Source organism: Lycorma delicatula, chromosome 1, assembly GCF_047948215.1.
Source record: "Lycorma delicatula isolate Av1 chromosome 1, ASM4794821v1, whole genome shotgun sequence".
Taxonomy (NCBI): domain Eukaryota; kingdom Metazoa; phylum Arthropoda; class Insecta; order Hemiptera; family Fulgoridae; genus Lycorma; species Lycorma delicatula.
Window position 1 is genome coordinate 139,618,103 of NC_134455.1, and position 27,614 is coordinate 139,645,716.

Here is a 27,614-nt window from a genome sequence, read left to right on the forward strand (position 1 = left end):
AGTATTGAAACAATTTCCTTCAGATAAGTTTTTCTTAGTAGTTTATCATTTGTTAGGTTGTTGAACAGAAATTTAAGTGGAATCAGGATTAGGAATTGTAGTCAGAGGAGATCCAAAAAGGAAGTGTTCAGGAGTCAGTGATTGTGGATCCCTTGAAATACAAGATACAGTGGGCTTAAGTTTAAGATAGTTTCAATTCGCGTGAGTACGGTTGATAGTTCCTTGAAATTCAGAAGTTTGTCCTGTGACATGATTATATTTAACACTATCATGCCTTCCCATATAATTGGGTCCAATATATTTCTTGGGTAATAATGAAGTCTGAATATTATGTTGGAATTATCTTGAATTAAATTTCCAAAGTAATTCATGTAAAATATTATTTGCCAACTTAAGGTTTATTCCATTATCAGAACATTTCTTTTGGAATACCTCTTCATAAGATAAATCGTCTTAGTGTGGAAATGAAAGCCTTTGTAGTTAAAACCGAAACTAATTCTAAATGAATGACCTCAATGGAGAGGCATATAAATAGACATATGAGTTTTTGAAACCATTTTTGATGTCTGTCCACCATGATGAATTACAAATGGGCCACCATAGTCAACGCAGCAAAAGATGGGTGTAGGAGTGACTCAAACAGCTGGTATTGGGCCAAGTTGTTGATTTAACCTTTTAGCACAAAAGCGAAACCATTAAACACCTTAATAATAAATAGATCGTATAATAATAACCTTTACAATTGATTATCCAATTTCTTTCACGTAAAGAATTGTGAACTAATTGAATACCTCCATGTAGGAGAGTGAATTTTCGCTTTCGATTATTAATCTCATAAAGGTATTTTATGATGTAGAATGAATTGATATTCATAGTTATACTGTAACATAGAATTCTGAAGGCAACCACCTACAAATAACATGCCATTTCAGTCTACAAATAGATTGGGAGAACAATTTATTAATTTGATGATCATTTTATGTCATTTGATAATTAGGCTACAATATAAATTTTTTTTTCATTTCAATAGAAGATATTTTTATTAATTCTACATGGAACTCTATGGACAATTCCATCTTCAACTGTATGCAAAAAATGAAATCAAATCATTCTGTCAAGCTTAAACTTCCATTTGATCATTTTCCTACTACATGAAGTTTACATTTCAATATAAGACTTTTTTTCTAACTAGAGCAACTCTATGCCCAAACATACTTATGTTGAGCTAATGTTTTTTCCAAACCATATATATAGTAGCTCTCAATGAAAGAGATATGATGAACAAAATATATCAACTTATTTTTAAATGGTATTCTTAATACGTTTCATAGGGTGATTCAAAGAAACGGGAAATTAAAAAAATTAAATAACGTTAATGAAAAATTATTTTTAGAAAATGAATTTTATTTCATGTAATTGTACAAATGTTGCCATTTTAGGATACATACATTTTAGTTTATTTTTTAAAGATGACATCTTGCAGGTGACCTCCTCTTCTACGTGAACACTCACGAAGTCTCTTTGTTAAATTGTTCATGGTTTGACGTAACATCTCAACTGGAATTTCCGTATTTGCTTCTCGGATCTTTGCCTTCAGTTCTTCCATTGTAGCAGGTCTACTGTGGAACACTTTGCTTTTAAGGAGACCTCACAAAAAGTAATCGCAAACTGAGAGATCAGGCGATCTGGGAGGCCATCTAATGTCACCATTTCGTGAAATGACACGTTGTCCAAACAATCGGCGTACAGCTGCCATCGATAGTCGTGCAGTATGTGACGTTGCTCCGTCTTTTTGAAACCAGGCTGTGTTAAGAATTGGTGGAAATCTCTTTTGTTGTTCCACAACAAAGGTTTCAAGCATGGCTACATAACGAGCCGACGTCACTGTAATCGCAAGACCGTTGTCATCCTCAAAAAAATAAGGGCCTATAACACCGTAAGATGACATAGCACACCACACGGTCACTTTCTGGCTGTGCAACGGACGCTGATGTAGCTGCGTAGGATATTCTTGTGCCCAGTATCTGAAATTTTGCTTGTTAACAAATCCACTGAAGTGGAAATGCGCTTCATCTGACATCCACCGTTCATGAACAAACTCTTCGTTATCATTTATCTTCTGAAGCATTACATTACAGAATTGTGCTCGCACAACTGCATCATTCAGTTTCAGTTCCTGGACGATCTGCAACTTGTATGGATGATATTGCAAGTCCTTCACTAACATTCTTCGAACACTTGAACTATGCAATTGTAAAGATGCTGAGAGACGACGGATTGACCGATGTGGACTTCGTGTGACAGCATCTTGTAAAGCTCGAACATTCTGTGGTGTACGGACGGTTCGTTCACGGCCTGGAGGTTTCTTTTTCATTGCCGAACCAGTTCCCTCAAAATTAGATATCCATGTTTTAATTGCATGTGCTGATGGAACACGATCGTGCCGTCCCACATTAAAATGACAGCGAAAATCTCTACGCGCTCCCTTCACACTGTCATTGTTTTTGTAAAACGCTTTGATAGCAAATGCATATTGCGCACCACTCCAAGGATCCATGACAACTATATGGCAGGTTGGGTTAGAGAGGCTGGCACCACTTATCAAGTGGTACCAATCGCCTACGGCTACCAACACAACTTTCAAAATTTCCCGTTTCTTTGAATCACCTGTATTACTGAATTTATCTTGTAGAATTTGTCATAGGATAAAAACATATGTCTTCTATTAAAATGTGATCCCCATAGAAAATATGGAATCAACCAAGTAACTCACATCATTATTTGATTTATTTTTAACTGAAAACACATGGGACTTTGACCTTACTTGAAAAAAAGAGTCCATTGAAAGAGATTTCAGAGTATGTTATACTCTTTATTTGGAAATAATTGGGCTGCTTGGACATGTAAAGTTTTTGTATTATAGTCTCTTTACAATTCTTGTATGAATTTTATACTTTCATTTAGCACACTTATAAATGTGGGGTAAAAATTAGATTCAGATTATTCTAACACATGGCATCTAGTTCGAGCTAATATAAATTTTGACACCTCTGCTAATTTCAAATTGCATGAAAGTTCATGTATACTCATGTGGACCAATATTTGTCCATTCTTTAACTTCAGGTTCCTCCAGCTCCATTTAAAATACAGTACAAGATGCTGAGCAACCTAAATTACATGGGTAAAAAGCATTTTTTCCATATGTGCATTTCTAATATAGAGTTTCAATCTTTTTGAAGTTAAAAAAGGTACTGAAGTGGTGCTAGTGAAGAACTCATCTAATCCAATTATGTATGAAATTCAAACTATTCAGATAAAAAGATGAAAGTGAATATTAGTAATTAAATAAAAGACTGTTATCACAGTTAGCTAAGGTAATATTTTTTAGATGCTTCAATCTCTTTCGGCTACTAGATGTCTTATTCAGATTGCTATTGATAATAAAGATCATTTTCCATTTGCCTGTAAATAAATAACTTCTAGTATTAAATGATTTCTATGTCGATTAGCTAATAACAGGATGTGACAATTTAAAAGAATTAAAGTCACATAAACCTATTTGTTAAATCAATTTGGATTTCCATTAAATAAATGGTACACTGTTCTAAATATATCCCATTAAATGATAACTATAACATTTTATTAAATAAAGATGAGATTATATGCACATTACATTCGATAATTAGGCTACAATATAAATTTTTTTTCATTTTAATATAAGATATTTTTATTAATTCTACATGAAACTCTAAGATTTACTTAGAGTTCTATCTATTATTGCCGGTACTTACCATTCTTTAGGAATAGTTGGACCGACAGTATTCTTACATATACAATTTATGTGACAATTGCAGCAAATTAAATGTCATTGGGATGACATCTTACCCGATTATTTATTATCCCAATGAAGAGATCTATATACTCAAGTTCATTTGACAATAATACTATTTACACAGAAATTAAGAAAAATATTGCTATCATTTCTTTTCAAACACATAGCTTTGCTGATGTATCACTAAAGGGTTAGGCTAGTTGTGTATATTATGTCAGAATTATTTATTTCTATGAAGAAATTTCATCCAACCTTCTCTGTTCAAAATCTGGATTGTCACCACTTAAACAGATTTCATTACCCAGAATGGAATTATGATCTTGTATGCTACTAACCCATTTAGCTAATCAAGCAATTACATCCTTAATTACTGGCATAAATTAAATTCATTTATACACAGATTCTATGAAAGAACGTTATTGGATTCATGGTAAAAAATCAAGATGGGAAGTATTTATTCCCAATCAAGTTTCAGAAATACAACAATTTTACTTTAATGCCAAATGGCATCACATCAGTTCATCTGACAATCCTGCTGAAATTTTATCTCGAACGTTGTTTTCCTGAAAGGCTACAAAAACTTAATCTACAGTGGCATAGACTTCCTTGGTTATGTCAACACCCAATATTCTGTTACTAATAACAGTAACTTCTTCTAATGTATTTATTCTACCACCTGACTGTGATTCTTAAGACCGTGTACATACTCAACTCTCGTTAATTACTACATTATGTAAAGACATTGCTGAACAAGGTCTTCTGAAAGAATAATTGACATGTTAACTGCTATAGAATTAACTGTTACACTTAATTCATTCACACAAACTTTCATAATGGAGATATTTTAGGTTAGAATCAATGAAAGTTTAATCCACAAAGTAGTGCAGACCATAAAGTCATATTTGCTCCCAAATAATATTTTCTGTAAAAAAAGAATGATCACTAATTTTAAAAATGAATTCGGAGGTAAATTTCTGTTTTGAAAAAGTGTGATTGTTAAATCTTTTTTTTCAGTATGAATATTTACCTTTTCTTATAATATGATATTGACATCTGTTTTACATTTTTAACAGCGAATTGGATGGAATCCTTACAAAATTTACTTCTGAATTAATGTATTTTAATGGTTGTTTAACCATTAAAATGTGTAAAAAAACTGAAAATGAATAATATTAAAAAATTGTTACTAAAAGAATATTAAACTAGATGAACATTTTTATTGAATAGCAATAAAAATGCTACTCAATAAATGAAGTATTTACTTTTACCGAGTTGGAACCGAGTTATTGGAATAAAAAAGGAAAACTGTAATATTAGAGAAAAAAAAAGTGGTAAAATAGTTAATAATGATATTAAATACATAAATAATTGTAAACTATCACCAAATAAGCATTTCTACTAGTGTTTGTAAAGTAAAACGTAACTGTTGATGTACAAATTATTAAGTATTGTTTTAAATAATTCCACTCAAAAGCAGAACATTAGCTTAAAAACAATTTAATTGAACTTTCAACTCAAATTGTCCACTATGATCTAATTTATATACCCAATATACAGGATTAGGTAATATAATTATTTTAAGAAAGATGTCATGGACCATAATCAATCAAAGAACAAATAATCACATCAATATTTTTAGCATAGCATAGTGCTACATGTGTAACTACACATGTAGCACTGATGCTTTATATATGCCAGGATGACATTAATGGCATTTTGTTAGATGGTACTTTTACAGTCAGTTGAGATAGGAAAAAACAAAAAGATCATCTGTGACATTAAATAAAGAAATTAATTCAGTTTAGATATTAATATAATAAGACAATTTTATGTTTATAAATATTGTATGCCTTCGTACATTTACTTACCTGAGTAATTTGTTAAACAAATTAATCCTTGAATATCACAAATCTTGGCACCAGCTGTGTAACAGATTTTTAAATTAGTTTACTAGCAATTAAGTAATTCATCTTAAAATGTGGTAAATAAAAAAAACATTTCTTCCATAAATTAAAAAATTAAAACAAAATGTTTTTAATTTTTAGTTATATTCATAATCATAACTTTTAATTTATTTTCAATGAAGAAATTTATATAAATCATCCAAGGAGTAATTCATGAAGATTTAATAGTAGCATCTTAATATTAAAATTATTTTAATCAAGAATCCAAACAATTATTTTAGTCATCTTACTAATTTTCAATTTTTTTATAAATTTATTGAAACATACATAACTCACATGATGGGAGTTACTTCCAATAAAAGTATTAATTAGAATATAAAATAAAAATAAAAATAACGCTATTTAATAGAAATTATAATAAGAAAATGACTAAGAAAGGAAATGACATATTGAAACATCCCATTAATTAAAATTTGTTTTATTGCCACTTGTGAGCTGATCTCTTGATGGAGTGTTAGTTTCTCTGCTTTCATCTGGAAGCTCGAGTTCAAATCCCAGTCAGGCATGGCATTTTTCATGTGCTACAGAATTTCATGCATAAGCTTCAAGCTTATGTGACAATATCATCAAGCAAAAAACAAAAAAAATATTAGAATTTTGTTCTTAAGTATGTGTCACATAACATAGTAATTTACATACTTCAAAGAAAACTTCCAAGAAAACATATTTAAGAAACTTAATGTTTCTTAAATATTTACTGTTTTTTTTTGCATTTTTCTCGTCTTATAATTTCCAAACATAAAAATAATTCAGTTTAGTTGGTTCAATTTTTTGTTTTCTACGTCCAGTTTACCGAGTCATAAAACTAGATTTTGGATTGCATGTAAATATATATTATACTGATGCTCCACTTTGGTCTATCATCGTTTTCATATAATCACCTCTCACTTGTGTTTTATCTTACAAGAAGTCAAAAGATTTGATGTGTTAGATTTGTCAGAATGTTATTTTTCTTATAGACATAAGACAATGAAAGGGATTCACTATGCTCATTTTATGTTTCCAATGTATAAATTTGTTATAGTACTAATAATTTTTACTAAGAATTAAGAAGGTTGTACCATTACATTTTTATTAAATAAGCTTTTATACCCATTTTACATTGATAGATCAATTTGAAAACTGTTACTGATAATGACCTGCTGCCTGTAGTTACATTCTGATATCTGAAAATCAATGTTAAATTTTTTATATCTGAATCATTCTGGTAATTGATGAAATAGCAACAAACTAATATATTAATCCTGACTTTATAACTTGGGCTAGCAATTTTTTTCATTACTTACTAAGTATTTTTAAAACTATAAGTGAGCGCTGATGTAGAAATTATAAAGTAGAATAATAAAACAGTTCGTCTAGAGTCAGAACCGATTCAATTAACTTAACCTGGTACAAGTCACTCCAGAAAATGGTACATATGTTTCCAATAACAAACATCCCATGCCTGGTATGCTAAGGAAAGTGAGGAGTAACATTGCTTTTTGTTACTTCATCATTTAACTAAACGTAATCTTTCATTTCAGGATGCTGAGACTAACAAACTCATATTCAGTACTATAAGGGATCTTTTTTACTCTACTGTAATCACAGGCTTAATAGAATGTTATAACTGAGAATATCACATTATATTTATGTAGCTTCTTTACTTTTTGTAAAGAAGCTTGTAAAGTTTCTTCACTATTTGTAGCTTCTTGTACTTCAGATGATTTATAAGCGACACAATCATAATAGACATAATGTAAAATGATAATTTTATGTATTCCATTTTCCCATAATAATGGACCATTTACAGTACCTGTATTGCATAGAAAGGAAATGTGTAATAAAATTTTATAGAAGAGAAAGCAATTTATTAATTTCTAGCTCTACTGACCGATAAGTGGTGTAAAATGATGAATACATCCACAAAATTTCATCTGTGCTTTTGTTCGGCAGTCTACAATGCAAGCAGAATATGAGTACAATGAGTAAGAACTTAAAAAATTCTCTTCAGGAAATCTACAATTTCTCTGAGCAATTGATACTTCTTCAGATAATAAAGGATCATTTTCAATTTCTTTGACCTGAAATATACAAAATATTTTCATTTTAACTGATGAACCAACATGAATTTTAAAATAATGATTTTATATATTAGATTATAATAGTTATTAAGTTCATAGTTATGCAATATTACTAGCATAATAATATTTTATTTTATGTGCAACATTTTGGATTTGAAAATATATTACATATAATTTTAAATTATCCTTTGTAGGGATCATTTATTAAACACTATATGGTTAGAATGTACACTGTGTTTACAGTACATACAACACTGCTATAATGCAATTAGAAGGATGACCCCAAAAAAGAACTGTTATGTTAAAAAAATTTCAACTCTCTAGTAGGTATATAATAATGCATTTAATACATATATATGTATTTTGTAATTAATTGAACAAAATAAATAAATATGATAATACATTTAGTTCTGTGAAATTACATGTAGCACTAAAAAAAGATATGAACTACAAGCAAACAAAGATAACTTCCTATATTTTCAAATAACTATCTTAAATCTTACTGGTAAGTTCTATATACATTCAGATGTGTTATGTTTAATATAGTAATGTGTTCTAATAAAGTAGAACTGCTTATTACTTTATGATATGTTGAATTCAAATCAGTTACTACAGTATTGAATTTTCAATTAGGCTATAAGGGCAAGTGCTTAAGACTGAGCAGTTAAGATTTAAGATTGTGCAGTTACTGCTTTAAAAAATATAACGATGTGAAAATGAAATCCAGCTACAAAAATCTAAGTCCTATACAATATACACTCAGTACTGTACTTTTATTTTTCTTCATTTTATTTTATCCCATAAAAATCCCATTTTTAACTGTAAAATTTGATAATATTTTAATTATATTAAAATATTTACTCAATTGGCTTTTTTTTAATCATTTCATCATCCAAAAAAATTCAATTAGCCTTTAATGTGGTTGTAACAGTTGTTTTCAAATGGCTGTGTTATAGCAGTGCTTTATATACATATAAATGTGTGCAAGAAGGTGACTACACAATCTACTAATTCACCAATCCATTCTACTATTCACCATTCTTTTTGTTGTCTTTATTCCTCTTCCACATTGTCATCATCAGTTAATGAAGTCTTCTCCCTCCTTTTCCCTTTTTTCCTTCCGCCACACATTTTAGAACCTTCAGTAGCATATATTTTAATATACTTTCTAATTTTCATAAGAATATTTATATATGTTAATTAATGCATGAAAATTTCACCTGAAATGTGATGTTAAATAGCTGACCCCAAGTCACAACTTCTTTCTCTTCTTGTGGATGATTGATGTATGGTACATCTTCAGGCGCATGTATAAGTACCTGGTCAACAGAATGTTTGTTATACTGAAGTATTATTTTCAAATTAAGAATCCTATAAAAACATAAAAAGCTTATAGATATAAATAATTTTTATCACAACTCGTATGGACAGATCAAAGCAAATTTCAACAAATCAAGACCCGATAATGATTGAAAATAATTATGTTTAAATAATATAGTTTTAGATGGTTGCTAAATTGACTGAACAGATCTTGAAGTATGTTATTAAAAGTGTCTTACTTATAAAATCTATTTAGTTTTTTCAAAACTTTACAGTCTTTAAATAATTTGTACAGAATAAGGTAACTATGAACGCTACTGTTGGGTAAAGTTAACTAAAAAAAACACAGCTCGTATTTGCCAAAAGAAATTGGACTTTAATGAGAAAGAAAAACTTAACTTAAAAACTAGAAAGAAATTATGAAAAAAACATAATTTAATGATACATAAGAATATCAAATGAAATCAGCATAGCAATGATATTAAAAAAAATACATGAATATACACTTTTAAATACACATTTTTAACTAAGCCTGCAAACAAGAGAACATGAAACACCTTAATTTTAATTATAAATTTAGAAAAATATAACATCAATAAACATGGTATGTCTGAAAAACTATTGCATTGCTGATAAATGCAGTAATATTGAAAATTAGGAATGAACAAATGTCATTAACTAGAAAAATAAATTACAGTAAATCTTAATTGGCACTGGCCTTTCCTGATTTATGACCAACAAACTTAGCATTAAATAATATAAAAATGTAATTCTAGTATAACGTAGAAAAAGGACACAATAATATTCTAGTACAAAAGGAGTTAATTACAATAATCCAATTGAAATTAATGAACATATAAATAGAGTTCCTTTGCTAGTAAGCTTTCTTGAAAAATATAAATTACAAAGTCCTAAAACATAATTGCACATCAGGAACAAATTGTTTTGGGTTAATTTTAGAGCAGTAATGAACACAGTTCATGAATAGAAATGGATTAATCTCGGCGATTAACAAGATATAAGATTAAATTGTAGAGTTAATTATCATAACTACAGAATTGAAATTAATAAAGCACGTGAAATAGGTTGCAGCTGAACAATGACACCACCTTATGTAAGTAACCTGTCGTGACTGTACTTAAGTGAGTAAATGGTTTTGTGAACTACACTTGAAAGTGAAAATGCATAAGGTACGATGAACTGAATGTTCCACAAATTTTTACTGATATAATAACTGTTTAAACGTAATAAATAATGAAAATTAAACTTGCCTGTAGCACACAAATATTAGTAAACGACGAACTCGTGAATGAAGGTAAATGAATACATACAGTAATTCCTGGGCGTAGTCCGCCGTGGTGAATCAGGAACGCAGGGGTGAGACGTACCCACCGGGTTGGTCTAGTGGTTAACGCGTCTTCCCAAATCAGCTGATTTGGAAGTAGATAGTTACAGCGTTCAAGTCCTAGTAAAGCCAGATATTTTTACATGGATTTGAATACTAGATCGTGGATACCGGTGTTCTTTGGTGGTTGGGTTTCAATTAACCATACATCTTAGGAATGGTCGAACTGAGAATGTACAAGACTACACTTCATTTACACTCACACATATCATCCTCTGAAGAATTATCTAAACGGTAGTTACCAGAGGCTAAACAGGAAAAAGAAAAGGGGTGAGACGTGGTGTAGAGTTAGACTAATACGTAGTAGATATGTAGCAACGAGGTTGGAGATTCTGGATCGAGGAAAATGTAAATCTGCGATTCGAGAAGATTCGACGTCGATAGAAATGGCAGTTTGTAGTAATTGAAGCACTTTCAGGAGAAACGTAATATAGTGAATTTGAAGAATAACTTAACGAAGAAACGCGGCTGGACGAACATAGAAAAACTGTGAAATCACGCAAAACTGACGAGTAGAACTAGAAAATATTTTTGACACAGGAATACCGCATCGTGCATGCGAGTATGGAGGTGATGATGAGATTAGCACAAATCTTGAGAGCGAAACGTATAGACGTGTTTACATCTTGAAGGTTTGATCAACTCTGCCGAAAAGATGGCGTGAGTGAAAGGAAGGGGAAGCCACAGCTAGGCAGTGAACAGGAGAGAGTGTGTGTTGGCAACAAGAGTAGTGTCTTAGTGTTAGTATAATTAGAGAGAACGTGGTAGTAGATTAGAGAGAACGTGTTGGAAGACGTGTGTTCGAGACCGAAGACATAACAAAAATAATTCTGAATACGCAAGTTGAAGAAATGACTTCAGAGTCGACAAAGAGAAATAGACTTCTAGGAACTACGACAATATTGAAATTGGTTGAGAATAAAAAAACACTAAGCCTAATAAGATTAAAACAGCCTTAAGATTAAACAGCAATGAAATAATGCGTGATAGAAATGAGCTAACACCATAACCTTGAATTCATTGGAATAAAACGACTTTACGCTAAACGGCGTAAACAACTACTGAAAATTATTTGTTTATTTATTAAGTAAATGTGTTATCATCCCTTAAGTCAGGTATTACTTTCAATTTTATACAATGTTTTTGTCTTTCTGGAACACTTACAGCATAAAAAAAATTAAATTGTTGGCCTACCTATAGCAGAGTGATAAGCACTTAACCTATTTTAATATTTAACATATTTGTTTAATTGCTTTAACTATATCATAAAATTTACATTATCAGAATTTCTTTTCTTATCTCCCCAAGATCTGAACACTGATCAGATATGCAAATGTCTGACATTGTCTGTTTAGACATCAGATATTTCTGATCTTTACATTCAAAAAAATCTTAGGAGACTGTCCTTGAGAGGTCTTGCTACTGTATAATGATTTTTCCTATTTATTTCAAAAAATGGAAATAAAAAAAGGTTTTAATCAATTTTTTCTGAGTCCTTATGTATTAAAAATTTTATACAAATCCACTTTCATTTCCAAATTTTTTGGTGTTGTGTACCCTCAGAGTGAGGATGTCTAAAATTTTTTTAAATATTTTTTTTATTTCCTCTTTAGATAAGTTTGACAAAAGGATCCATCACTTTTACACTTTGAGGTCTCATTCTTTAGTTTTTTTAAAAATAAGTTCTTCATTATATCTTGAGTTGTTTACTATCATACTCAACAAAAAATGCCTCTCACTATTTTTCATGCCGATGTCTCCTTATTACATAATACATTATGGAGGGCTAGGGCCTTCCAGTATTTGTAATCATACATCCTAAATTTTACCTCTCCTTTTCACCAGGTAATGTAAATGATGATGGGCTATAATTTTTTATCAGGAATTTTTGTGTTTAGCAAAAAAATAAGTTTCTTTTTGGCTAGATCTCAAAGGGAAGGTTCAGCTCTATTTTGACAATGATTCCAATAAAAAAGATCTTTGCAATTTTTTGCTCCGAAGTCTTTTTCCATTTGTTAAAAATGTTTTCCATTTGTGCACCCAAGTAGCACTTGGTTGTTCAAGTAACTATATAAGCAGAGCTACACTTAAATGTAGAAATTTGCTTTCGGGTATTGTACAAAGTATTATATGTTTTATACAATTCCTGTACACTCATTCCTCTACAAACATTTTCCTGAAGCATACGCTTTTCCAGGGAAAAGCACTTTTTTTACGGTAATCAGGGAATACCCTGAGTTCATGAATTTTCTCATTAATTATATGTGTTGGAGAATTAAAAGGCCCAAATTGTTATTGTGCTCCAATGTCTGTATGAGTTAAAGTTAGTGAGTAACACAAATGACTATATTTTATGAAAATACTCATTTCTTCAATAAGAATAATATCAAATTGAATTAACTACTTACTTTTACAGCTTCAAATGCTTTTAAAGACACACATCCTGGACCTGTGACTTGATTTGATTTCAGTAAATTTCTAGAACTGAAAATTATGAAAAAATAATTTAGTTAAAATACTTTGTAATTAATTGTACACAATTTAATACAAAAAAGCTGGTAGAGTGCTGATTTTTTATTTTTCTTTGTTAATATTTAATTCATATTTAACTCCTCAGTAGAATGGTATAAAATTAACATTTATTGATATCATCAATCTAACAATCTTCTAATAAATAGGATGGTTCTGATATCACCTATAAATCAGTATTTTACAACTGCAACAAATAGTCATTCATGGTCTGTGATGACATTAGCCACTAAGCCTACATATTTATATACAGGAATACTTTATCTTATGGTTTTATAAAAAAGAAAAAAAAATAGTCTGCAATAAAAATAAGGAACGAAGGCATTCTGTATAAGAGATTAGATGAAATGGAAAATTAAGTTTATAGTACATGGAAGAATGATTAATAATTTGCATAGTTTTGGAGAAAGGCCAAAAGGATTCTTAATAGAAAAAGTGGATGAAAGAAAAGAAGACAAATATTACAGGATGCTGTCAAATATTTCACTTGATCAATTATTAGGCATTACCTGGTCTATAAATATTTGTAATTGTTTCATATCAGTATCAAAAGATTGTAGGTAGCTTAAAATAAGTAACAAGTTACTCTTAAAAATTAAACAGTCATTCTCAAGAATAAGTATTACACAATTTTTTTTGAAAAAGTGAAGAGTGAAATTGTTTGTCATTTTCTTCTTCATTGACCCAAATATTTTGTGGCTAATTACCATTTCAAACCCAACATAATTCTCTGTAAATGATGCTTCTACTTTGTTTACCACAGGAAATGGATATATAGTGAACAACATTACTCAACATTACGAAGAGAAAGTACCGAATAATGTTTTTTTATATTTAAGGTACTTACATGTGTCATAATCATAAGTAAGGCTTGAAAAGACTACGTAAAGCAACAAATAAATGTACTCCATATTTACTTCTATGTATTATATATAATCCCTATATATATATAGGGATAATATATTATCCCTAATAATATATTATATATAGGGGTCTACATATTACCCCTATTAAATAGGAAAATCCTCATTTATAAAATCATTGTTTAACTTTTCTTTATACATATTTTTCTTTTACATATTTTATTGGACTTCATCCATGTCTGTCTCTTCTTTTAACTGTATTTTTCCGAATGCTTCCTTCTTCATCGATTTGCTGCAACATCTCTTTATTTGTCACTTTATTCACCCATTGATTTTTAACATTCTACTATAGCACCACATATCAAAAGCTTCTAATCTTTTCTTTTCAGGGACTCTGATCATCCAAGTTTCACTTCCATATAAAACGACGCTCCAAAGATATACTTTCAAAAATCTTTTCCTGACGTTTAAATTAATTTTTGATGTAAACAAATTATATTTCTGACTGAAGGCTCGTTTCGCCTGTGCTATTTGGCATTTTATATCGCTCCTGCTTTGTCCGTCTTTAGTAATTCTACTTCCCAAATAACAAAATTCTTCTACCTCCATAATCTTTTCTCCTCCTATTTTTACATTCAGATGTCCATCTTCTTATTTCTACTACATTTCATTACTTTCGTTTTGTTCTTGTTTATTTTCATGTGGTAGTTCTTGCGTAGGACTTCATCCATGCTGTTCATTGTTCCTTCTAAATCCTTTTTACTCTCAGCTAGAATTACTATATCATCAGCAAACTGTAGGATCTTTATCTTTTCATCTTGTACTGTTACTCTGGATCTAAATTGCTCTTTAACATTATTAACTGCTAGTTCTATGTTCTAAGATTAAAAAGTAACGGTGATAGGGAACATCCTTGTCAGACTCCGTTTCTTATTACAGCTTCTTTCTTATGTTCTTCAATTATCACTGTTGCTGTTTGGTTCTTGTAAGTGTTAGCAATCATTCTTTTATCTCTATATTTGAACCCTAATTTTTTTTAAAATGCTGAACATTTTATTCCAATCTACATTTTCAAATGCCTTTTCAAGGTCTCTAAATGCTAAGTATGTTGGTTTGTTTTTCTTTAATCTTCCTTCTACTGAGGCCTAAAATTGTTTCCCTTGTCCCTATACTTTTTCTGAAACCAAATTCTTCCACTCTTCTCTCAATTCTTCTGTTCATAATTCTAGTTAATATTTTTGATGCATGACTAGTTAAGCTAATTGTTCTGTATTCTTTACATTTATCTGCTCCTGCTTTCTTTAGTATCATGACTATATCACTCTTTTTGAAGTCTGACGGAACTTCCCCATTTTCATAAATATTATACCCAGTTTGTATAATCTATCAATTGCTTCCTCACCTGCACTGCGCAGTAATTCTACAGGTACTCAGTCTATTCCAGGAACCATTCTGCCATTCAAATCTTTTAATGCTCTCTTACTCAGATCTTAAATTCATCCATCAGCTGCAATATATCATCTGAAATCCAAGGTTTTCTACCAGTTCTCTTTGTTCTGCCTAAGTTCGCTTCTGCTGATTTAAGAATTTCCTTTTTATCATTCTCCCATTCTTCTTCTACATTTTCTACCTTATCTTTTTTACTCAGACCTATTTCAATGTCCTGCTCAAAAATTTTCTTTACCTCTTCTTCATCAAGCTTCTCTAAATCCCATCAATTCATCTGACACCTTTTCTTCAAGTTTTTAAACCCCAATCTACATTTCATTATCACTAAATTATGATTGCTATCAATATCTGCTCTAGGGTAAGTTTTGCAGTTGACGAGTTGATTTCTAAATCTTTGCTTAACCATGATATAATCTATCTGATACCTTGCATTATTGCCTGGCTTTTTCCATGTGTATATTCTTCTTTTATGATTTTTAAACTGGGTGTTGGCAATTATTAAATTATACTTTGTGCAAAATAATTCGGTCCCCTCTTTCATTCCTTTTGCCCAGCCTGTATTCACCCACTATATTTCCTTCCTTGTCTTTTCCAGTGCTTGCATTCCAATCTCCAACTATTATTAAATTTTCATCTCCTTTTATTTGTTTAATTGCTTTGTCAATTTCTTTGTATACAAACTCTATCTCATCATCATGTGCGCTTGTAGGCATATAGATGTTAACAATCATTGTTGGTATAGGTTTTGATTATCCTTATTACCATGACTCTATCGCTATGCATTTTTAAATACTCTACTCTCTTTCCTGTCTTCTTGTTCATTATGAAACCTACTCCTGCCTGCCCATTATTTGAAGCTGAGGTAATTATTCTAAAATCACGTGACCAAAAGTCGTTTTCCTCTTTCCACCTTTTTTTTTTTTTTTTTAAACACCCCCAACATCCCGCTATGCACAGGAATGTCGGAGTGTCGTGGCAGTCGACTGCTCCCCTGTCTTGGTTTTTCTTTGGCGTTCCATCGGGGTCCTCTGAGTTTCATCAAGATGCAGTAGCCCTCCCTTCTGGACGACCACTACATCCCTCCACTGAGAGGCTACCCTTCCCGTCCCTACACTAGGTTGCCGGCTACGTCTTGCGCGAAGCCGGCAAACCGCCGCATCCCCCCTCTCACACCTGAGGGTCCCAAATGCATCATCGGAGCACCCCAACTGACCTTCATTCTTGCATATGAAGGATCCAAAGCGTCCTCTGCATCCAGGCTGCCTCCCTGGCCCTGCACGGCGACCACGATTCGCTCCTTGTATTTTTTTTTCACACCCATCCGCAGGACACAACATAAATAATAAAACACACTCACTCTCACTCACACCACCACTTAGCCGCCATCACACACCCATTCAGAATACATAATTAATAAAAGTCTACTCTTCCCATCCGTCTCATTCTTCGGCTTCGTCAGCGCTGGTCGTGGCCTTCCTACACACGGTCGCAGTGATCGTGTATGCCATCCCACCAGCATAATAAACACAAAAACATAAACAAAAGAAATGAAATACACACTACAATAAAATAAAATTCGGTAAACACAGTAACTTCCCGCTGCTGCGGCAGCTCTCGTCGCAGTCAGTCATCACTATCACGTTGGCTGCGATTGCACTCCTCAAACAGCAGCAAAACACAAAACAAACCAATAAAATGAAATAAAATAAGATAAAATAAAACACAATCAGGACAATAGCAAAGAACCCTCCCTTCAGTTGCAGTCCATCACGTTGGTGTCTGAACTTATTCCTCCTTTCGCAAACGCGGGCACGTTCGCTGTGAGTGCCCTCGTAGCCGTTAGGAACGGAAACACAATCAATAAAATAAAATAATACCACAATCATACAATACAAGGAAAATACATAATAAATGAAACCCACACTTCATGTTGTCTCTTCGGCGATGTCACCTCTAACCGTGGCCCTTCTGCACACGGTCGAAGCGATCGTGCTTGTCATCTCGAGCCGGCCGTAGAGTACCAACCACAGTGACAATGGAGACAATGAATTCACAATACAATACAACACAAAAATAAAATATATAATAGAAGAAACACAGAGTATACTCGCTAGGGACATTGCTGCTTACCCGCGCCTAGAAGTCTTCTCCCCACTCTCTTCCATGTTCCTCCTTCGTCTTCAGGATGCTAGCCACCATGCTCTGTACCGCCTCCCATTCTCTCTTCCCTTTCAGCATGTGAGCTACAGTTGTTTCTGGAGTGAGGCCATCTGTGCCATGCCTACGCCGGACCACAGCCCACCTTTCGCACTCGTAAAAGGTGTGCTCCGGCGTGTCATCCTGGCCGCAGTAGAAGCACCTCGGTGTCCGTCTTCTCTTGAACGGATGTAGGTAGATCCCGAACTCCCCGTGTCCAGACAGGAACTGCGTGAGGAAGTAATCTACCTCCCCATACCTCAGCCTGACCCACGGTCCCAAGTCCGGGATCAGTCTCCTGGTCCATGCCCCAGCCGTAGCCGTCCTCCACATCTCCTGCCAGTTGATCATAAGCTGCCTCTGGGCTTCCGCCTTCGGCGTTCCTTCGTATGTGGAGACCAGCTGCGTGGCCCGCAGCTCGATGGGAGGCACCCCTGCAATGACTGCCACTGCGCATCCTGATACAGTGCGATACGCCGATGTTATGCGTATCGCCGCCCTTCTGGTAAGGGAGGCTAGCATCCGTACGTTCTTCTTTCTCGAAAGTGCGTCCTTCCAGGCCGGGACCGCGTACAGCAAGACGGAGGAAACCACTGAAAGGATCAGCCGTCGATTGCTCGCCCGTGGTCCGTTCTTGTTGCCCATTAGTTTTTGTAGAGCGTATTGTATCTGCTCGGCCCTCTTCGTGATCTCTCTGAGGTGGGTGTTAGACAGCCCATTCTTGTCAATCCACACGCCCAGGTACTTAGCGCAACCGGACGTGTGGACCCGTACGTCGTCCACCATGAAGGACATTCCCCTCAGTCTTCTTCTGCCGGTGATCGGGACAGCCGCCGTCTTGTGCGGTGCCAGTCGTAGTCCTCTCTCCCCCAGCTATCTGCTGACGACTGCCACCGCCAAGTTTGCCTTATCTTCTACCTCCTCCTCCGTCCGTCCCGACACCATCAGCGCGAGGTCATCTGCGTACGCGACCGACTGGCATCCTTCCGGGAGTTCTTCCCGCAGAAGGCCGTCGTACGCGATGTTCCAAAGAAGAGGCCCAATCACCGACCCCTGCGAAACGCCTCCAAACATGTTGAAGTCATCTTCTCCTTCCTCTGTGCGTACCCGCAGAGATCTGTCATGCAGGTAGACATTTATTACGGCGAGCAAGTAGCCGCTGATTCCTCTCTCCCGGAGTATTCCCATGATCACTCCCCATGGCACGCTGTTAAATGCATTCCTGATGTCTAGGAGAATGATCAATGGGATCTTCCTTCGTCGCCACGTGCCTGCCGACTGGACTCTGGCCCACTGTAGCACCCGTCGGACGGCGTCGACGGTTGCTCTTCCCCGAACGAAGCCGTACTGGTCTGTGGAAAGACCTCCGCCCGCCTCAATCTCCGACCGCAGTCTTTCAGCGATCAGTCTCTCATACAGCTTTTCCATCGTGTTGATGAGGCAGTTCGGCCGGTATTTCCTGGTTTCTTCGGCTCCCGGTTTCGGCAGGAGGACCAACCTGGCCTCCTTCCAACAACCGGGAAAACTCCCCGTGGACAATGCCCCATTGAACATGTCTAACACCGTCCACGGGTGCCTATCCACCAACACCTTCACGATGGACCCAGGGTCCTCCTTCCACCAAACCTTGCTAATTCCTACTACATCTACATTTATCCTATCCATTTCCCTCTTTAAATTTTCTAACCTACCAACCTTTTTTAGACTTCTAACATTCCACACTCCGACTTGTAAAATATTATTTTTTAATTTTCTGGTGACCCCTTCCTTAGTAGTCCCCACCTGGAGATTCGAACAGGGGACTAGTTTACCTTCGGAATATTTTACCAAGGAAGGCGCCTCCATCATTGCTATATGAAAATGCAGAGAGCTACATTTTCTTGGAAAAAAATCAGCTGTAGTTTTCCATTGCTTTCAGCTGCACAGTACTCAGAGGACTGAGTGATGTTGATATGGCCGTTTAAGTCGTCCTGACCTATGCCCTTAACAGCTACTGAAAGAGCTGCTGCCCTCTTTCAGGAATCATTCCTTAGTCTGGCTGTCAACAGATACCTCTCCGATATGGTTGCATCTTCGGTCCAGCTACTCTGTATCACTGAGCACTCAAGCTCCCTCACCTACAGAAAGGTCTCATGATTCATAGAGGGAATCTTTATATATATATACTCATATATTATTTTTATTTTATCTCTTTGATTTTCTTACAATGGCTGAGGAATCTTTTACGATAGGAATCTTGATAATGATCCAAAACAACTTTCAATTATGCATCAAAATATTTTAAGTATTAGGGAAAATTTTGACAGTTTGAATATTTTTTTTGATTCCTTAAATAATTTACTGGACACAATTTGTTTGAACTGAAATATGGATATCTAAGTTTGAGTTATTTTGAGTTATCTTATTTTATGATTAATGGCTATAATCAATTTGCTAATTGTAATGAAACTTACAGGGCTGGTGAAACAGCTGTTTTCATGACCCAATGACTATGCCCCCAAGCAGTGGTAATTCAGATGGTATCTGCGGATGCAATTAAAATAATCACTGATCTTGTCACAGATATTTGCTTTCTCTTATTTCTATTTATCATTTTCACTTGATTGATTTTCCTGTCTTGTTAGAGAAATTAAATCAAGTTCTTTTGCAGTATAAAGATAGAAATTTGGTTTTTATTGGTTATATAAATTTATGTTTCTTAGAATGAACAACAATGCGTTTGAACAATTAAGCAATAGTCCAACTAGAGGTCAACATTGTTTGGATCATATTTACATTAGAGATAAGCTTAATACTAGTGCTGTTCTGATTTCTTCTGGCAGAAGTGCTCACAACATAGTCTGCAGTCTTGGGGTCAGTTTTTTTATAAACTTGATTCTTGAACTCAAGAAATAAATAAAATTGATTACATTGCACTGGATAAATTGTTGGAGGGTACTGATTAAAATACAGTTTTTGAGCAGATAAATGTGTCAGCTGCATATGTTTTCTAGCTTATTTTAAAGGAAAAGGAAAATATTTGTCAATCTACTTATGTAAAAAGAAAATCATCAAGCATAAATTAATAAAACCTTTGATTACTGCTGAGCTATGTAGCTGGAAAAAGTATAGAAATAAATTATATAAAAATTAAAAAAAAAATCACTTAATAATATTAGCTTATCATTAGCATTTCTATCATTTTTCAAATAAATTAAAAGAGGATATGAATATGCATAAAGAGAATTATTATCTGAATTTATTTAGTGAAAATTAAAGTGGTATCAAGAAACAATGGCTAACTGTTAAACAATGTTAACAGAGTCTGAGGCTAGGCAATTGGATAAGATATGACCTATGAAGAGCTCCATGATTATATCTGATTCTGAAAAAATTTCTGAAAAGTTTATTGGATTTATTATAAGGGTAATCTCTTTATTAAAGAATAATCTAGATGAAGATGTAAATTTTGATGCAAAAGAATTCAAAAACGTTTTTCTTATGGCGGGAGTCAGGGATTCTATTTTCCTTGCACCTACGAATATTTTTTTTTTTTAGTAAAATTTCTGGCATAATAAAATCATTGAATTCAAATTATTGTTCTGGAATAGGTGGAATCTCAGCATTTTTGTCTGTGTTGTAAAGTACACAGCACCTATTTTAACATATGCTATTAATTTTAGTTTTGAAAAACGTAAATTTCCTCAGTCATTGAAGACCGCAGTTGTGATTCCATTATTTATGAAAGGTGAAGCTACAGATATAAATAATTATAAGCCTATTTCATTACTGTTATGTTTCTACGGTTCTGCATAGAATTTATTTTTTAAAGTTTATTTCCCCAGTTTCTGTTTTGAAAGTGTATTAAGCTTTGGTAAATAGTAAATTGCAATATGGGATAAGTGTGTGGGGTGGTACCTATTGTTGAACAATAAAACCAATTGTTACAACTCAAAAAACAATAATTACGCAGGTCTGTAGAGTGATGAGAGCTGAACATTGGTTTGCTTGGCATTTCTCCCACCACCAACCAACATTTGGTCGCTCTAAAGCATACGACCAAATGTCTCTGCCACAAATGGCTACAGTCTCAAGCAGTTTAGCAACCAGTATCCTAATAGCTCCTAGAGCTTACCTAACAGCATGAGCAGAGTAAGCATGATGCCATACACCACCGGCTTACATGTCCCAACTGATTGATTGTCGTATACTTGTTAAAATGAGTAGGCATACCCCATCAACTACTAAAAATATATATACCATCCATAAATTAAAATTTATTTCATCTAGACAGCAATGCCACGTCTAGGTTGCTGATTGCCAGAAATTCCACCATATTAAAGCGCTTGGAGCCTTAATTGGTTGGTGGTCAGCCACATATATATATATATATATATCTAGATTAGCTTCCCACACTAGTGCAGTATGAGTCTTTTCCCTTAGGTAAACTACTGATGTCAGATGAACAAAGAAACTGCATCAAGGAACTCCCACATAGTCCGACAATGCGGCTCTCGCCACATTGACTCGCCGCTTGTGAGCGGCCAATTTTCCCTTGACCTCTAAGTTCCGGAGTGACCGGGTCTCTGCCCCCCCCCCCCCGAAGAACAGGGCATTTCAAACACCAGGTGTTAATTTGTATGAACCTCCCCGCAGACGCACAGCTTATCAGCTGCCAACGGAACCAAGACAGATATTGGTTTAAATTAACATTGTTGATGAGCACCTGGGCACCCGTTGCCCTTAAAAACGAGCTCGAGCCATACCATATCCTCAGATCCTGTATAAATTTATACAAGGATCTTCCCTTAGTCGTGGTGTGCCATTCCAGCTGCCATGCATCCATTGCGAGGCTATGCAGCCTCTTCCGCAGGCGGAAGATGGGCAACTAAACGAAATTTAGATCCGGTGCATTGTGATCACCGTTCCGCTCCGGTTCTGACCCGGTTCGAAACCGCCGGGTCACAGATTCCTCAAAATTCTCCTGGTCACAGATTTTTCCACAACTAGGTGCGCATCTTTAAATAGAGCCGTGTGGTTACACAAGAAGTCACGTACTACGGCCTATAGGGCTATGGGAACATTGTGGCGTTATAACTCATAGAGAACAGAATTCCAACACAAGGAAGGAAATGCTGCCTCTATGTCAATAAAGATTGCCAAAACATATTTACACTCGGCGCTTTCCACTTTGGCAAGAGCATTTAAGATGCAATCCTCGATGCCAACCCCTTTCGTAAAGCCATATTGGCCTCGATTTAGAATATAGTTCACCTCAGTGCTCTCCCAGAGCTGTTTCACAACCAGACTTTCCAGCAACTTACCGATAACTGGCAAGAGGCTAATGGTCGAAAACTACCGACTTCACTAGGATCCTTTCCCGATTTTAAGAGCATCCTCACCAAAGCCACTTTCCAGCAAGCCTGAAAGCAGCCCCAGCTAAGACACCGAGAGAACAGCCTGCTGTTCTACCTGCTGTCTTATGACAGGTAGCAGATAGAAAATATCCGGATCAAGTTGTTCAGTACCCGGTGCCTTTCTCAGAGCCATTCGAGAAATCACTCGGTCTATATTTACGGGATCCACAGCTCACCCGCCAGTCCAACTACTCTTATTTCTGAACAGGTCGCCCGTTACCAATGTGACAACGATGTAACTCCTTCAGTTTGCAAGAGAAAGTTGGCGGTTATTCTGCGTCGTTAATCAAGTAGAGGTTCCTGGTTTCAACGAACTGTTTGAAACTAGCGCCTCTGGGGTCAGTGAGTGGTGAACCTCAGGCGGGAGACTTGGCGTTAGCGTACAGAGCAAACAGCACTCTGGTGCTCGGCAGACCGTCCAGAATCCTACGCAAATTCGCCAGCAAGTCATCGATACTCCATCCAAGCTGGAAGTATTCCGATATCAGTACGACATCGAGCGTACCCCTCGTGATTCGCACGATAATGAATTGCTCATCGGATCAATGGGATATCTAGAAGATACCCGATGAATCTGAGCCAACTACTATTGCGGAGAGCGGCCGTCCTCCACGAGAATGAATAACGTCCACCCCGTGGAAGCCGACCACCAAATCCGCTACCGTGTACGGTTACTGGACCTAGAGTATCTCGAGGTTGTACTCCTCAAGAAGCCATGAGGCTCCACATGGTGGAGTCCATCCTCAGAGGGTTTTTACTTTTCAATAAATGAAGCATTCACAGTGTGGAAACTGTTTTTAGCTCTCCACTGACTATTTTAAAGGAAGAGTTTAAACCAGCAAAACTCTTAAAAAAAGAATTCTATATGTAGATTTCTGAATATTTACTTTCCAGTCTATAAATTAAAAATGATTTTATTATTTTTCTCTTAACAAGAGCATTCACAGCCAAGAGTTTTATAAATGTACTAAATGCTTACTTTTATAACCTATAACTAAAAACATTTTATAATTTTTCTCTAAATAAGGGTTTATCAGGATAACAGCAATTTCCAAAAGAAAATTATTTATTCATGAAATGAAATTGTATTATAGAGAAAACTAGCTGGCATGTTTAGCCAGAGCCTGGACCCTTGGGCTCAGCCCAGCCCAGTCCAGGTGAATCTTGGAGCCGATTCAGGGATTCCTTGGGAGCCAAGGAGTCCATTGCTGCAGAGCTCACTTTGTTCACTATTTCCAATTTGCCATGGGGCCCGGCATCCTGGACAACCTCAGAGCTTGCTTCGGTCTCCATTCTTATGGATTTTAACATTTATTTAGCTTTCAAAATTTCATTGATAGTGGATGTTCCTTTACAATTCCTATGCTATGTTCACCACTGAATCATCTGAGTAAAATCAAGAACAAAGAAGAGTTTCTATTATTATTAATTGTAAAGAATTAATACTTTTTAAAATATTTACCGAACATTTTGCAAGGAATTTATAGTGAAGCAGGTGCCTATTTCAGTGGTTAAAGGTAAGAAGTTAGTGCAGCAGTCAAAAGGTAATCCATTCCATTTGCAGTCCCCTATCAGCTCTTCACATGGTGCTCGAATCTGTTAGAAATAAAATGTAGCAAACCAAACATTATTACTATTATCAAACTAGGTGGTATTACTAAAAGTAGTAAATCTTGATTATTGCCAAGATATCACACACGTGAAAACGCGCGCGCTTGCTCACTCACTCACAGAACCTCAATTTTTCACCTTACTCTTCCCATGACATACAGTTTTTCCCATTTGGTCTATAATGTCAACTGTACCTTTTTTGAATTTTAGATCTCAGTTATTGTGGGTGTTTTGGTGTTTGTCATTGAAGTGATTATCTTGACATGTTTACAGAACTAAAACAACTAAGTTTTCACATCAACATTTTGTTGAAAATTAGGACTTAGAACCAGTCAAGGTAAATTACACTGGTCAACATAAAACTTGGAACTAAAAAGGGTGCAGGTGTTCTATTGTGTAGTTTATATGCTGAATCTGATTATGTATTCTGAAACAACCCATCATGTAAATTCTTAAGTTACAACCCGTTAAATTTATTTGTTTCATCATTCGTGGAAGAAACAATACAAATACCTTATTTGTACATCTATATATTTGCTTACTCACATCTGATTTATACTGTGATGCATGCTGAAGACTTATATTTGATACATAACAATCGAATGATGTCATTTCACGTCAAGCCAGACATGTATAGACATGTCAGTGAATCAAGTAATGAATAATTCAATGTGATGAAATTTTCTTCAGAAAAATTCAGCTTTTGGTATGATTTGCTGTGTTCTTTATTTGTGGTTGTGATCTTACCATACACATATTGTAAAGATTGTTTTTCATAAGTGTTGCCATAAATTTAGTGAATGATTTTTATGACAGAACAACTTTTGGTACTATTTTATTAAACATCAAGATTTGTTAAGTTGTGTGTGTGTTTTACACTGTTTTATTGTCATGGTGAAATAATTTTATGAAGTATTTTAAGTAATTAAGTATTTATAAATTAAAACTTAATTATTTTTGTAATTAAGTACTTCTCTAATATTTCATTCATTAAAACATTTTGAATTCTACAATGAATGAAAATCGAGCCTGTAAAAATTGTAAAAATATTTTTGAGAACATAACAAATATTTTGTTATGTTTGAGAAGATTCACCATGAAAAGCCAACAAAAACCACTATCGAATCTGATGAAAATTACTTATAAAAATTATTTTGACGGCCCTTTGGGAGACCAAAATCAATCCTGAGCTCTACATGTAGCATGCATTAAGTCTAAGTTTAACTAACTCCGTGGTTAAAAGGAAAAAAAGAGCATTTCCTTTGGGGCATACCTGTGATTTGGCAAGCCATTATGATGACTGCTGTTTTTGCTTAACAAAGGTTACTGGTTTCAATTCAAACAATAAAAGCAGTGTTGCATATCCAAATGTTTGTTCAGATATGAGACCAGTGCTTCATGGTGTTGATTTACTGATTCTGATTGCTCCAACATCTTGGAAAGAAATTTCCTATTAGGCTCAACTGATGATTCCTAAGTTCAGTAGATATTACATTCCAGAAGAATCAAATACTGAACCTCACCTCAGCAGAACTGAGCGACTTAATTCGGATCTTGTATTTGTCGAAACAACATAAAATATTCATCATAGTTAGCTGTCTTGCTGGCTTCTTCTTTGAAATGATTGGCAAGTAGCTCTGCAATTTCGTTTGGAGTTTCTTTAACATCATCTTCATACTGAAGTTATGGGAGCAAAGCTTGCACGCCCGCAAATCGCCTTCACTTTCTTCTAAATGTTTGATGCAGTTGTGTTTCTGTCAATGGATGACACATATTGCTGCCAGGATCGTTTTTTAAAGTCTATCATAAGTCTTTTTGCAAACGCCCTGTATTTTTTAAAGTCAATTAGATTTTCTAGTGTCAGTTGTTCTTAAGGACGTTACACTCCTTTATCTTTCTTTTAATAGCTTTACTTATTTCGTCGTTCCACCATGGTACGGGTCGCTTCTTGAGTTTCCCAGATATTTTGGAAATATATCTTGATGCCGAGTCAAGTATGGCATTAGTTATAGCGTCGATAACTCCAGTTATTTCAGGGAGTATCGTCCTAGCTGTGAAGCTCGTCCAGTCTACCTTATCAAACAGGCATCTTTTGGAGATGGGATATATTTTCTTTGTAACATCAGTTAAAATTTGCACCGAAAAATGATCGCTTCCATGTAGATCCTCTAAAACATTGAAGGTGTACCTCGATGCTATCGATGGATCAACGTCCTGTATAGATCTAAATCTATACAGGACGGTGATCCATCTCTGGCATTGAAAAAAGTTCCTGAATCATCATTCAAGATAATGAAATCAGAATTCAGTAGGAACTTTTCCAATTCTCTTCCACGGGGATCTACTCGATCCGACCTCCAAGCAGAATTATGTGCATTGAAGTCACCCACCAGTAATATGGGTGGGGGTAGCTAAGAAATTAATCGTGCTATGTCATCCTCCTTCCAATCAAAATTCGGCAAGTATATGCTGCAGATAGTGTTCTGAAGCGGACGCTTCATTCTGATTGCCACCGCTTGTAGATTTGTATTTAGATCAACAGCTTCAGTGGTAGCTCTAGTCGATGTTAGTATGGCTACTCCACCTCTAACTATTATATTTGGCGATTGATCTCACCGAAATGTATCATATCTTCTTAACTGTTATTTCGGCAGAAATGTGTTCTTGGAGGCATATATAAATTGAGTGTACATCATGTACCAAGCGTTGGAGCTCATGGATGTTTAACAAACATCCATTAATGTTCCACTGAAGAATCGACTCGAATTAAATTTATTTATTTATTGTCTGGGTTTTCCTTTCGGCTAACCATTTCTCTTCATCTTTTCCATTCTACGAACAACTTCTTGTTCGTTCAAAATGTCGTCGTCCGTATAGCTACCGGTCTCCGAACCGGAGACCATCAAAGCCCCAGACAACGACGGACATGGATCAGCGCTTGGTTTAGGCGCCGATTGTGAGGCGGGGACCTGAGAGACCCCCGACA

The 27,614-nt window shown here is 34.9% G+C and overlaps 1 protein-coding gene across 1 annotated transcript in view; it reads right to left on the reverse strand.

The window, feature by feature from the left end:
- The window catches only part of LOC142317668 (sodium channel protein Nach-like), a 74,844-nt gene that overhangs the window by 25,505 nt on the left and 21,725 nt on the right, over nt 1-27,614 (reverse strand). The window contains exons 4-8 of the mRNA XM_075354222.1: nt 24,480-24,613; nt 12,993-13,068; nt 9,080-9,178; nt 7,670-7,859; nt 5,701-5,754 (exon numbers count right to left, since the gene is read on the reverse strand). Coding sequence (XP_075210337.1) covers nt 5,701-5,754; nt 7,670-7,859; nt 9,080-9,178; nt 12,993-13,068; nt 24,480-24,613 — 553 coding nt within the window. The remainder of the gene's footprint in view (nt 1-5,700; nt 5,755-7,669; nt 7,860-9,079; nt 9,179-12,992; nt 13,069-24,479; nt 24,614-27,614) is intronic.